Source organism: Trachemys scripta, chromosome 8, assembly GCF_013100865.1.
Source record: "Trachemys scripta elegans isolate TJP31775 chromosome 8, CAS_Tse_1.0, whole genome shotgun sequence".
Taxonomy (NCBI): Eukaryota; Metazoa; Chordata; order Testudines; family Emydidae; genus Trachemys; species Trachemys scripta.
The window spans coordinates 4,390,610-4,404,194 of NC_048305.1; the positions used below are offsets into that span (position 1 = coordinate 4,390,610).

At 41.0% G+C, this 13,585-nt stretch overlaps 1 protein-coding gene across 1 annotated transcript in view; it reads right to left on the reverse strand.

Annotated features, from left to right (window-relative positions):
• GALNT10 (polypeptide N-acetylgalactosaminyltransferase 10) overlaps positions 1-13,585 on the reverse strand; it is a 125,007-nt gene that overhangs the window by 64,438 nt on the left and 46,984 nt on the right. The window contains exons 2-4 of the mRNA XM_034778555.1: positions 8,393-8,495; positions 6,813-6,951; positions 1,374-1,540 (exon numbers count right to left, since the gene is read on the reverse strand). Of these exons, the coding sequence (XP_034634446.1) occupies positions 1,374-1,540; positions 6,813-6,951; positions 8,393-8,495 (409 nt within the window). The remainder of the gene's footprint in view (positions 1-1,373; positions 1,541-6,812; positions 6,952-8,392; positions 8,496-13,585) is intronic.

The following is a 13,585-nucleotide window of genomic DNA, read 5'->3' on the forward strand; positions in this document are numbered from 1 at the left end:
GGAACAAATTCTTTTGGCAATTTAAGGCCATTCCCTTTTTGTGTAAAACACTGATGCCACTTTGTGTTGGTCTCATCTCCAGCTTCTGCCCTTATTAGCCTACAGACATGAACACAGATGACTGCACACACAACAACTATACTGTTGAATTCTTGCTGTGCAGTACAATTTCTGCTGCAGAATCAACAGAGCAATGTGGCAAATACAGGAGGGAGACTTAATATTGTTTATGGGTTATACCTAATCTATCACTATAAGGATTTTCAGGTACATCAGTATGAATTGACATCAGGATGTAAATGGACAGTGTGATTCTCCATTGCTTGGTATTTTTTGTGCCTGGAGAAGGGGAGAGAGAAATGGAGAGTATTTCTTCACTCAATGCAGTCAACCTGTGGAACTTCTTGGCAGGGGATGTTGTGAAGGCCAAAACTATAACATGGTTCAAAAAAGAACTAGCTAAGTTCCTGCAGGATAGGTCCATCAATGGCTATGAGCCAGAATGGGCAGGGATGCAACACAATGCTCTGAGTGTCCCTAGCCTCTGTTTGTCAGAAGCTGGGAATGGATGAGACAATGGATCACTTGATTGCCTATTCTGTTCATTCTCTGAGGCACCTCACATTGGCCACTGTCGGAAGACAGGATACTGGGGTAGCTGGACCACTGGTCTGACCCAACATGGCCATTCTTATGAGAGTAAAACTAAGACTACATGCCACTGTGCCTTAGTTTATTTGTCTGTAAAATGGGGATAATGATACTGACCTCCTTTGTAAAACACTGAGATCTACTGGTGAAAAGTGAAATATGAGAGCTGGGTATTATGAAGGTTACGGATTTTCCAAATTTATTTTTACTTCTGGAAAGCTAAAAATGTTAAACCATGAAGTCTCTAGGATGAAAACAATTCATCAAGATTAATTTTAATATTTTCCTTAATACAGAATTATTATTTTCTGTATGAAGGAAGAAAATCCTGTTTAAAAAAAATATCACTTTTGATATGTTAAGAAACCAAAATAGGAAGTGTTTAAGAACCCAAATCATTAACTCAATACTCACAGAGTTTTGCTGATGAATACATTGAGAGCACTTACTTTCCTTATTTACCACCGAGACTAATCACAGTGTTGTGAAAATCGCTGTCGTCACCAATACCTAAAGTAATGCAAGTGCTGCAGGAAATGTAGCTTCTTGCTCTGTTGAAGGCCTTATTGAGACATCAACTGACTGTTACCGGAGACACCAAAATCCTAAAGCTGGCTCTTGGCAGATAACAATAATCTGCTCTTCTTTACTATACTTTTGTGCATTTTGTCAGGTAGTTTATGTAGCTATAGGTAGAGATGCTACATAGGAAGTCACTGTACCTCTGTCACTAAAGTCATCCACCAGTACAATTTCTGCGATCAGCTCAGGAGGGGAGCGATTTAGGATGCTGTGCACTGTCCGGAGGAGAGATGACCATCCTTCATTGTGGAATGGGATTATCACACTGGTGTTTGGGAGCTTCTCCAGGTACAGCTTGTTATTGCAGCTAAACAGGGATAAAACAAGTTATAAACATACCAAGAAAACAGACACATTAAACACTATAACGTCTATATCCGTTACCTTCCAAGTAACTCTCAATTAATTCTCAACGACTTGTGAAGCAGCTATCTACATACATTAAAAACAGCTTTCTGATATATATCCATAAGCTACATGTTCACTAGCCAGCAATGAGTTAATGAATTAATAGAACACAGATTAAAAATACTATTTCCATACTGTCATGTTACAAGTATCGAAAGTGGCATTAAAGAGTGATGGAGAACATTTTTAAGATACAGAAGTCATTTAGTGCTTTCCATCACCTGTCAAGGTTGCCTTTAGAAGCAGTTCTCTTTACAGCTCAAAAGTGCAGAAGTCTATTGACAGCTTTCTGGTAGTTCTGCTTTTATTCCCATTCCCCAACAACCTCCAGGAGAGGGATTTCTCTGAAAGTATTATTTCAAAGGGTGAGAGGCTTAGTTCTGCTCTGTCATTATAAATACAATGATCTAGCTTATTTTAGTTTCCAAGTGTGAGACAGAGGCTTAAACAAGATCAGCCAATAACTATGTTCTTTTAATATTCATCCAGCTAAAACTTAAGTATTTCAGCTGGATGAGGTTTTACCTAGATAGTTTCCTTAAGATTTTGAAAAAGTAACATCTATTTACTTGGGCTAGTTGTGCCCGAGAGCCCCTATCCTGCAAACTCATCTGCCATTCTGAGGATACCTATTTCTATACCAATAAAGGAAATGCTTAGACTGGAAAAAACTGGTTACACACATGTTCCATGAAGGTGGCCATATATTCTCCAAACTCATCCACCCGCAATAGTTATTATCCAGAAAATAAAAACAAGCATCCTTGATCTGTGGGTGGACAAGCAACCAAATATTGCACATCTTTCTCTTGCAGCGTTGACTCTCGAGAAGGGAGGTGCTATTTCTAACAGCACTTCTGGGGACGGCATCAGCATATTTGCCTTTACAGCCTTTGTTAAGGCAGACTCATTTGCAGCAACTCATGGTACAAAATGGTAGCGCTCAAAGTGTCACCTTTCTCACAAAGGCACACAGTAAAGAATGTTCAAAACCTACTGAAACGTCAGCATCATCTCACAGGGACTCACATACGGTTTTTTTGTAGACAGCGACAGCAGACATGCCAGCCTTGTGCTGAGACTTTATGGGATGCTTAAGAAAAAAGTTAGGGAGGAATTAGGGAGATTGCTTGGATCTCTTCCTTTCCCCACCTTCTCTCCACCGCACAGAAACAAGGACCTCTGCCCCACCCTCTCCCCATGTATGGTCAAGGAGAGGGTCTTGGCTCCCCCCTATTTCATCCCAAACCCCACCCCCCGAACAGGGAGAAAAGGAGGACTGGCTCTAGGACAGCTGCCCTCCTATGCCCCTAAGGCCTGGACCTCCGTCCTAGGATGATCCTCCTCCTCTTCTCCATCCTCAGTTGCATTCCCTCTTTACTCCTCTGATGCTGCTGCCTCCTCCTGTAGCTTCTCCTCTCTCATAGACTGTGCAGTGAGGGTTGAATAGGAGGCAAGCCACTGCGAGAGTTGGCGGGTTTTGGGGTGCTGGATTCACCACCCAAGTCACAGGCAGCATGTTGCATTCTGTTCCATGTGGACTCGGCTGGTATTTAGAGTGCACTAGCAGGGTCCACACAGGGCAGTCAGCATGCAACACACAGCCTGTGACTTGGGCGGTGAATCCAGCAGTGCTCCAACCCATTCAAAATCACCCGGCTTGCCTCCTGTCAGATCCTTACTATGCAGTCTGATCATCTACCACAGGGGCAGAGGAGAAGAATGCCACGCACCTCCACCACCACCACCCTGTTGGCCGCAGCGCTATTTGATGGGTTCATTGGACCAGAGTGGTGGTGAGACACACACACACACACACACTAAAATGTGTGCTTGCAAAATTAACACATTGAAGCCTAAATTAGAAATTTTGTAATTACAAGCACAAACTGGGTGGATTATGGAAAATTAGGGACGGCTGGCATCTCTGCAATCGCAATGTAACAAAAATTCAGGGATTCACGGTTCATTCTTATCTGTTGCATAATCCATTGTCTTCATACGATTTAACAACATTGACAGTGGCAAGCAATCACTACACAGCACAGTATGGAAGGTTTGCGTTTACTTCAATCACTGTGAAAGCTTGTGAAACTCATGCTCGGGTCTAGTACAAATCTTCTACTGCGACAGTTCATTCAAGGTAACTCACTAACTACTATTGTACAAGATTTATTCAGTGATTGCAATTTTATGATCAAGAATAAATTCCATGGCATTAGGAAAACATCTGTTGCCCATTTTCCCCCCCACTGTTAAATCTGTTAGTTATTGGGGGGAGGAAAAAGCAAAGACTGCATATCAGCTACCTCTTTTTTTTTTTTTTTTTTTTTTTAAATAAGACCTTTGCTGACAATGCAGACACAGACTACAAATAGTTTATTTGAAAACATTAGTGGCTCAGCTTCATTAAAACCTCTTCCTGATCCTCTCCAGCTACACTTGAACTGAGTCAACACAAAAGTACTATTCTGTTTACTACTAGCAGCCCCCAACAGCTGGCAAAGCGCAGATGAAGGCACAGGCCTGGTCCACACTAACCCCCCACTTTGAACTAAGATACGCAACTTCAGCTACGTGAATAACGTAGCTGAAGTCGAAGTACCTTAGTTCGAACTTACCGCGGGTCCAGACGCGGCAGGCAGGCTCCCCCGTCGACTCCACGTACTCCTCTCGCGGAGCAGGAGTACCGGCGTCAACGGCGAGCACTTCCGGGATCGATTTATCATGTCTAGACAAGACGGGATAAATCGATCCCAGAAGATCGATTGCTTACCTCTGGGTCCGGCAGTAAGTATAGACCTACCCACAGATACTATGGGACGTTACAGGTGAGACAGAATAAGGCTATTTAATGTGAAAGGTTATAAATAGGGAGGTGCTGGGGATAATCAGTGTCATATTTAACTGCTATCACTGTTAGGTTTACAAACAAAGTTTATTCTCTCCTGGTATTATTTCTACAATTGCTTTAAAAGCCCTCTTACATTAGCACAATATAGCACAATGGCTTATTCAAATACTCTTTGCAGAACACAAGGAAAGTGAGCTTTCTGCTTCTATAGCTATACTTTACAGGTGCTCAAGGTGATCCAGCACTCTTTACCAGAGCTTCTACGTTTAACAGGCCAACACAAGCTGTATCTAGTGAGAATCTTAAATCTATAACCTTCTGCCTGGGGCATATTCCTGAATAGAAAACCAATTTCAGCTCCTATTCCAGGAATTAATGGGGTGGTATTAATTCAGAGTATTCTACAACATGTTCAGTTCTTTGGAAAATGCCCTTATAGAGTTCATCTTACCCAAACTTCATTATAAATTGCCCTCGTCACATCACTATGAAACACTAAATACTCCATTTCCAAATACATCTTTTTAAGGAGGGGAGAAGGCACACTAGAAACTTTTGGTCATTAGTACCTTCATTTCAAGTCTCCTTTATATATAACCCTGTTCATTTCTCTACCTAATCCTAGCATCAATTATATCCAATACCGTTTATCCTCTTGTTGAGACTCACATAATTGCAACTTGCTATGGTAAGGGAAGTTTGCAGCTGCATTGGTTTCATTAGTCACAGCTTAAATTGCTGGTGACCCAGACATTTCACTTACTAATTTTAACTAGGGACCAGGGTCTGAAGTTAGACATTTTACAAAAGTCAAAGTAGCTGACTTCTGATTGCTAATTCTGCAACTTAGTGAAACATTAGGGAACATGAGTCAATACATTGATTCCTCAGGTTAAGGGAAACTGGTACCAGCTAAAGCTCAAATTCTCAAAGCCCAAAACAATCCAAATAAATGCAGTTTAGCAGAGTTAAAGTTACCTGAAGCTCAGTTATGTTCCTAATGAGATAGCAAAGTTGAGACAGAAAAAGGAAAGATTTTTTAAAAAAAATAAGTCCTAGCTTCTAATTTGTTTGCAAGACTTCTAGATGAAATTACTGCCGTCAAGTTTGAAAAAGCTTTCCATGGAAGAAATTGGCACTCGAGTATTTAAAAAGATAAGTTCATAAAGTGACTAAGAACCATATACCCCCCATAATCAAAAGCACTCTGTGGCATTGTTTAGGAAAGGCTTAAATTTTCAAGCTTTTTATGACTGCATGAACATGAAGGATTTTCTCCTTAGCAATTATCCAAAAACTAAGTAAAATTTAATGCTACTCCACAGGAAAGAAATCTTAACTAGCTGAATTCAAGAGTCAAAAGTAGTTTCTGACTGGAGCTACTTTGTGGCCATGCTTATAATCCCTAGAACGAGAAGTTTATTATAAAGCCCTGAGTATCTGAGAAAATTCACTGCATAGACCATTCACATTAGTCAATCTTTTTGGAGGTTTCAGAGTAGCAGCCGTGTTAGTCTGTACCCACAAAAAGAACAGGAGTACTTGTGGCACCTTAGAGACTAACAAATTTATTAGAGCATAAGCTTTCGTGGACTACAGCCCACTTCTTCGGATGCATATAGTGTGGAATAAATATTGAGGAGATATATATACACACATACAGAGAGCATAAACAGGTTGTTTTTCCCTCCTAGATGTTTCAAGATTGTGAAACTTAGATTGTGTCAGACTTCCAAAAGGAATTAATGGCTCATGGAACTGTCTCACTTCCAGCTAGTCACTTATGCAAAACTAGCCCAGGTAATTAGTGACAAAGTCATTACCATCTGATGGCTCTCTGGTGCAGTTGTCAAGTGGGCTGGACATTTAAATCCCATTTCCAGTAAAGAGAGCACCATAAAAACTTCACTTTAATTGTTCTATGGTTGTGGCCATTTCAGTACACAAGAATTTAATCAGCACGAAAAGTGATCTATGAGGCAGGAGGTAGCCACCTCCCCGAAAGGGTTGAGGCTCACTGGCAAAGCCTTCGTTGCTTCTGCCCATGCAGCATTTATTTTCCAGCTAAATGTAGGTTTTCAGGCAGTGCTCCTCGGGTGCACACACAAGAATACGAGTTTATTTTTACTCCAATTAGTGTACACGGTGCTGTGAGGACACCTGAGTTAACAGGCCCCCAGCTTTGGAAGCCTCACATTCGAAGGCTAGCCTGCAACAGTACATAAAAATGAAATACAGAAATAGAAGAATTTCAAGTGGGAATAGCAAATTAGGGCATCTACACGTTCAACAACACAAATACCAAGTGTATACTCACTTTGGGTGCCTGATATCTGGAAGAGAGCGATTAAGAGAAATTTTATCACTCACAAAGATATTAAAACCATTTTCCCTGTATGCTTGGTCCACTTGCTCTGCATCAGTCATCGGGTAAGGTTTTCCCTGCTCTCCATTTCCTATGGATAGATACAAAATAAACCTGTATCATTATGGCGAATCACAGCCTAAGTGGCCAGAGACTGACCCAAAAGCAGTCATCTTTTCTGTGAAAATTCTTCCTTCAACAACACTGTTTGTACATAGTTTGATATTCTGAGTTCTAAGAAATTCTCAGCACTGGGTTAACGTCATCAGCAAGACACCAGAAGTCATTCTTCCGCTCTACTCTGCGCTGGTTAGGCCTCAGCTGGAGTACTGTGTCCAGTTCTGGGCACCGCATTTCAAGAAAGATGTGGAGAAATTGGAGAGGTCCAGAGAAGAGCAACAAGAATGATTAAAGGTCTAGAGAACATGACCTATGAAGGAAGGCTGAAGGAATTGGGTTTGTTTAGTTTGGACAAAAGAAGACAGAGGGGACATGATAGCAGTTTTCAGGTATCTAAAAGGGTTTCACAAGGAGGTGGAAGAAAACTTGTTCACCTTAGCCTCTAAGGATAGAACAAGAAGCAATGGGCTTAAACTGCAGCAAGGGAGGTTTAGGTTGGACATTAGGAAAAAGTTCCTAACTGTCAGGGTGGTTAAACATTGGAATAAACTGCCTAGGGAGGTTGTGGAATCTCCATCTCTGGAGATATTTAAAAGTAGGTTAGATAAATGTCTATCAGGGATTGTCTAGTAGACAGTATTTGGTCCTGCCATGAGGGCAGGGGATTGGACTCAATGACCTCTCGAGGTCCCTTCCAGTCCTAGAGTCTATGAAACTTATTTTAACGGGTACTGTATATTTTGCTAGAAACACACCACTCAGGTGTGCAAATATGAAACATTAAGCTCTTCACTCTGAAGCCAGAATTAAAGGAATAGAGACTGGTAGGACCAAAGCTGGATCCATTAGGTTTCTTTTGGTTTAAAGATGTGAGGGCATCTACATGGTATAAACATTTCTCATCTCAGCCTCCCCACTCATCCCAAAGCAGACACTGACATTTTAAAGGGAAACCTTGGGAAATTTTTGTTAAGGTAAAGAAGGCAGCCTCAACTTTACATTTCCACATGTTTGTGAGTGTCCTTCCCCATCGTAACCCTTTTGTATTAGAATTTAAGCATTCTGAATTGTGTCTCAAACTAGGGAAACAGAACAGATTCCTCTAGCATGACAGCGCTTGTAGATTTTACAAAACAAATGTTTCTACTTTCATGGGTCCGCAATATTTGTCAGAACTGTAAAGGCATCTATAATTTTTTAAACAGCACCCACTCTCGAACTGCCAATATGCTGCCACCATCTTCCTACTCAAGAGACAGGCAAAAATGTTTCATTCCCTGTACGGAGGCAGCTGATGTTGAGCAATGTTAAGAACATACGAACATGCTGTTCCCCCACCTTCAGTCTGCTGAATAAGGGACCACACCATTTTATGATCCACATTAGTTACATTTATAAGTGATCTTACATACCTATACGCTCCAAGTCCCTCCTTATAGCTTCTTTATCATGCCAGTCCTTTTTCCTTTGTCCATCATCAAAGTAAACGTCTTTCCTTTGCCTCACATGCGAGCCCTTTTAATACATACAAGATTAGAGCCATTACACCTTTGACACACATTTACCCATCCATATCAGAGAGAAAAGCCAATCCCCCCTTTCCTTGCCCGAACCAGAACTTGCAGAAATGGCAGCTTTTATTTGCAGCTATGTCCAGCAGAAGATTTTGCTTTCCCCAAAACATTGTTCTATAATTATCGCCAAACAGGGTTTTTTTTTTTTTTTAGTTTGTGTTATCACGTATTGCAGTCTAGGACGATACTTAAAGTGTGCAATATCTGTTAGTAAGGACACCTTTAAAGTCCATTAAAAACTCATTTTCTCATTGAAAGTTTACTGGCCTTATTTCCTATTTTATAATGGGCGACATATTTCAGAATCAGTACTAATCAGCATACACCTCAGAGTTACAAACTGACCAGTGAACCACGCACCTTATTTGGATCTGAAAGAACACAATCAGGTAGCAGCAAAGACCAATAAATATATATATAAATAAATAAAATTAAAAAGCAAATAAAGTACATGTGTTAAATGTAAACTACTAAAAAAAAAGGGAAAGCAGCGTTTTCCCTCTGCATAATAAAGTTTCAAACCTGCGTTAAGTCAATGTTCAGTTGTAAACTTTTGAAAGAACAACCATAACATTTTGTTCAGACTTCAGTGGTAGCCGTGTTAGTCTGTATCAGCAAAAAAACAAAAAATACGAGGAGTTCTTGTGGCACCTTAGAGATTAACAAATTTATTTGGGCATAAGCTTTCGTGGGCTAAAACCCACTTCATCAGATGTCTGAAGTAAAAGATACAGGAGCAGGTATAAATACATGAAAGGATGTAGGTTGCTTTACCAAGTGTTAAGTCAGTCTAACGAGATAAATCAATTAACAGCAGGATACCAAGGGAGGAGAAATAACTTTTGAAGTGATAAGAGAGTGGTCCATTACAGACAGTTGACAAGAAGGTGTGAGTAACAGTAGGGAGAAATTAGTATTGGGGAAATTAAGTTTAGATTTTGTAATGACACAACCACTCCCAGTCTTTATTCAGGCCTAATCTGATGGTATCTAGTTTGCAAATTAATTCCAGTTCTGCAGCTTCACATTGGAGTCTGTTTTTGAAGTTTTTTTTGTTGAAGAATTGCCACTTTGAGGTCTGTTATCGAATGACCAGAGAGATTGAAGTATTCTCCTACTGGTTTTTGAATGTTATGATTCCTGATGTCAGATTTGCGTCCATTTATTCTTTTGTGTAACGACTGTCCGGTTTGGCCAATGTACATGACAGTGGGGCATTGCTGGCACATGATGGCATATATCACCTTGGTAGATGTGCAGGTGAATGAGCCCCGGATGGTGTGGCTGATGTGGTTATGTCCTATGATGGTGTCCCTTGAATAGATATGTGGACCGAGTTGGCACCGGGGTTTGTAGCCAGGTTTGGTTCCTGGGTTGGTGTTTTTGTTGTGTGGTGTGTAGTTGCTGTAATGGGCCACTCTCTTACAACTTCAAAAATCATTTTGTTCAGAGTTACAACCACTTCCTTTCTCGAGGTGTTCGTAACTGAGGTTCTACAATACTATCATATTGGAATAAAATTGGAATACTCCCCTTAATAGCAAGTTTTCACATGAAGCATGACCCCTATTATCTAGCCTTTTCACTGTAGCTTTCAAGTTTCAGGAACAATCAAGGCATTTTTCTGGGGTGGGGTGTATAAAGGGCAGGGTGATATCTGTACAAGACATAGAAATTGTGGTATGCAGGGCCAGAAACTTAATGAATCTCACCCCAGGTTTCTCGCCTGAATTTGGGGGACTAAATAAAATCTGAAAAGTTAGAGAAAAAGTTGTCTGCCAATCATTCTCCATGATGTGATAATACACCAATGTGTATAAATGGGTACATTACTAGTAGAAATCACATCATAGAAACAGTTGTTAACAAACATCAAATAGTATCTAGAAAATCCTGGCTTTTCAAAATTCCTCTTGTACTGAATGGTGAATTCCATAATAGAGTATTAGGCATTCCAGTAAAAAATAAAAGCTACAGTTTTCTATGCAGGAGAAATTTTAGAGTATAGATTGTATGTATGGGGATATATACATATTTGCGTATACGGAGAGTAACAGGGTGAAAAGAGGTCATTTTGATGGCATCTTTTCAATAGAACGCAGATAGATTTCCTTTGTTCAACAGCAGACAGAGCTTACAGTAAAAAGAACAGGAGTACTTGTGGCACCTTAGAGACTAACAAATTTATTAGAGCATAAGCTTTCGTGGGCTACAGCCCACTTCTTCGGATCCACTTTTTGCGGATACAGACTAACACGGCTGCTACTCTGAAACAGAGCTTACAGTCTGTAAAGTAAGACACAAAAAAGATGCCTTTAGATTAAAATACTTGCAGCAGAAATATAGTGAGACTATTAAGCATAAGCACTTCCAAATCATAAGCCTAGAGTTGTTCTCTCTCAAGAGATGCCCCTTCCCCTAAAGTGCAAAACCCCCTCCTATCATTCTATTATTCCATTATAAATGAGTCTGCTGGATTTTTTCCTAAACCTACTCCACGTTACATGTCACAATAAGAAATTTACCAACACAAGCAAACACTTTGGTCCTCTTTCCACACTTCACAGACGGATACAGCTTTGGAGACTTAAGGAATCACAAAATAAAAGCATGGCTGGAGCTAGTGCTTTGGATGTCATAATATTAGTAACGTTAACAGCTTCATTACTTCCTCTATACCTGTTGATATCCAGGAAGTGGGCGGGGGAAGCCCGCCCACTGCGAAAGGACCTCCCCCCAGCCTAAGGGGAGGATCCACAGGTCTGTGATACCAAATAAATACGGGGGACAACTAATGAAAAAACCAGGAACGGGAGTGAGGTCATAGGGCTAAATGGAGGGAAACTGACGGTTACTTCCTCTATACAGCATGCAGATACAGCATTTTACTGGGGCAGTTATCAAAAGACATTCTGGACAAAAAAAAAAAAATCCTTGTGCAAAATGCTGGGCCAATCTGATAACAAGCCTGTTTGGAGTCCCGTAACAGAGGCTCTTCATCTGTTTAAACAATTAAAATTTATGAACTCATCATTTTTATGCCTTGATTTGTCTTGGGAAAATTCTGTTCTTCAGAGCATTTCCATTCTTCTCTTTTTACCCCAATAAATATTCATAATTGAATGGGCACCAAAGTATTGTACTGCAATCCTGCAACTACTCAACATGCATCCTAATACTGTGAACTAAGCCTTACTTACTCTATCCATCTAATAAAATATAAAATCGACCAATCTACTATTTTTAGGACACCCAGACATGTCACTTGCAGTTCAAAATGATGTCATGAGACTAAACCCCAATTTAATCTCACTAACAGCTGCCATTGTAACACTAACCATATCTAATTGCTCTGCTGCACTAGTCTCATCTATAGTTACCATTCGTTTCCATGTGTTATAATATAACAATCGAGCCTTTCAGTCTAGGATCACAAAATGACAATCAATCTATCTTCACAGCAGCCTGGTAAAATCAGGATTATACCTATTTTGCAGATGGGCACACCGAAGCATAGCTGAAACTTCCCCATCTCAGACAGAAAGGTCCTAGTTGTGTGTTCTGACTACTAAACCCCATTTAATCCCCTTGAATAAAAATGTTTGCAGGGTAGTATATTGAATTTTTCACCTCTTGCTGTTAGCAATTTTAGCTTTACTCTCATGGTTCATGATGTCATGGAAAGCAAGCTGATGGGGCTTCAAAGAAAAGCAACAGAGTCGAATGTCTGTGGTCGATTTATGAGCAAAGATTAAGAGACTTAGATGTGGACAAGGAGGCGGAGAAGTGACACATTCTCTGAAAATATTTAGTGTGCAAACAGTAAAAAAAAGAAAGGAATTATTTAGAATGGCACACAGCAGTATAACTACATCTCAGGATGTAATTAAGAAAAGTAAAACCTTGACAAAGGAGTGCTGGTTAGGCTGTTAAGGGGAAGCAGAAGAATTATCGTTTGGGACATTTAAAATTAAAGTAAACAGAATAGTAAGGAAAACTTCCTGTGGAGTAAATTCTCTATCAGCAGGGAGATGGACCAGGTGAACTTTTCCATCTATCTTATGATTCTATAATTATTGCAGCCTATCTTGTCCATTTTTTTGGATATCTTCCCACCACCAAAGGTGATGGATCACCTTTTACTTTAAATATTGCTTATGGGAGAAAATGGTCTTTTCTTCCTCCCACCAATAAATATCCCTTTATCAGCCACTGATCTCTGTCCAAATGCAGAGATTGCTAACATATTTTCAGATAGACAGTAACTCCTCATTTAAAGTCGTCCCAGTTAACATTGTTTCGTCGCTGATCAATTAGGGAACATGCTCGTTTAAAGTTGCGCAATGCTCCCTTCTAACATCTTTGGCAGCCGCCTGCTTTGTCCACTGCTTGCAGGAAGAGCAGCCCGTTGCAGCTAGGTGGTGGGGGCTTGGAACCAGGGTGGACCGGTAGCCCCCCATCAGCTCCCCCTATCAGTTCCCCGCTCCCCTAAGTTCCCTGTGCTGCAGCCACCCAGCAGGCTATCAATTGCCGGGCAGTTCAGCTGTCCCTCCTCCCACTCTGCCCTGTGCTACTCCTGCCCTCTGCCTTGGAGCTGCTCCCAGAGACTCCTGCTTGCTGTGCGGGAGGTGGAGGGGGAGGGGCGCGCTAATATCAGGGTGTCCCCCTCCGCCCTGCTCCTGCACCCTGCTTATCCCTTCTCCATATAGAGCAGGGAGGGGACACAGAGGGAGAGAGACAGAGAGAGCCTGGGGCAGCAGCTGCTGTCTCAACTTCCTGATCCACTTAAAAACACAATGCACTTAAGAGTGGGTCAGCTTACTTAAAGGGGCAGTGTGCATCTCTCCCACACACAAGGTATGTGTCTGTCTCTGTCTGCTATGCTGTCTCCCCTCCCTTGTGTTCGTGCTGCCTTGTGTGAGAGGCTACATTAACAACAATGTGTTAACCCTTGAGGGCTCAGCCAAGTGCTAGTTCATCATTTAGCAGCAAGGCATTCCCTAGGAAATATCCCTCCCTCTCCCACCCTCT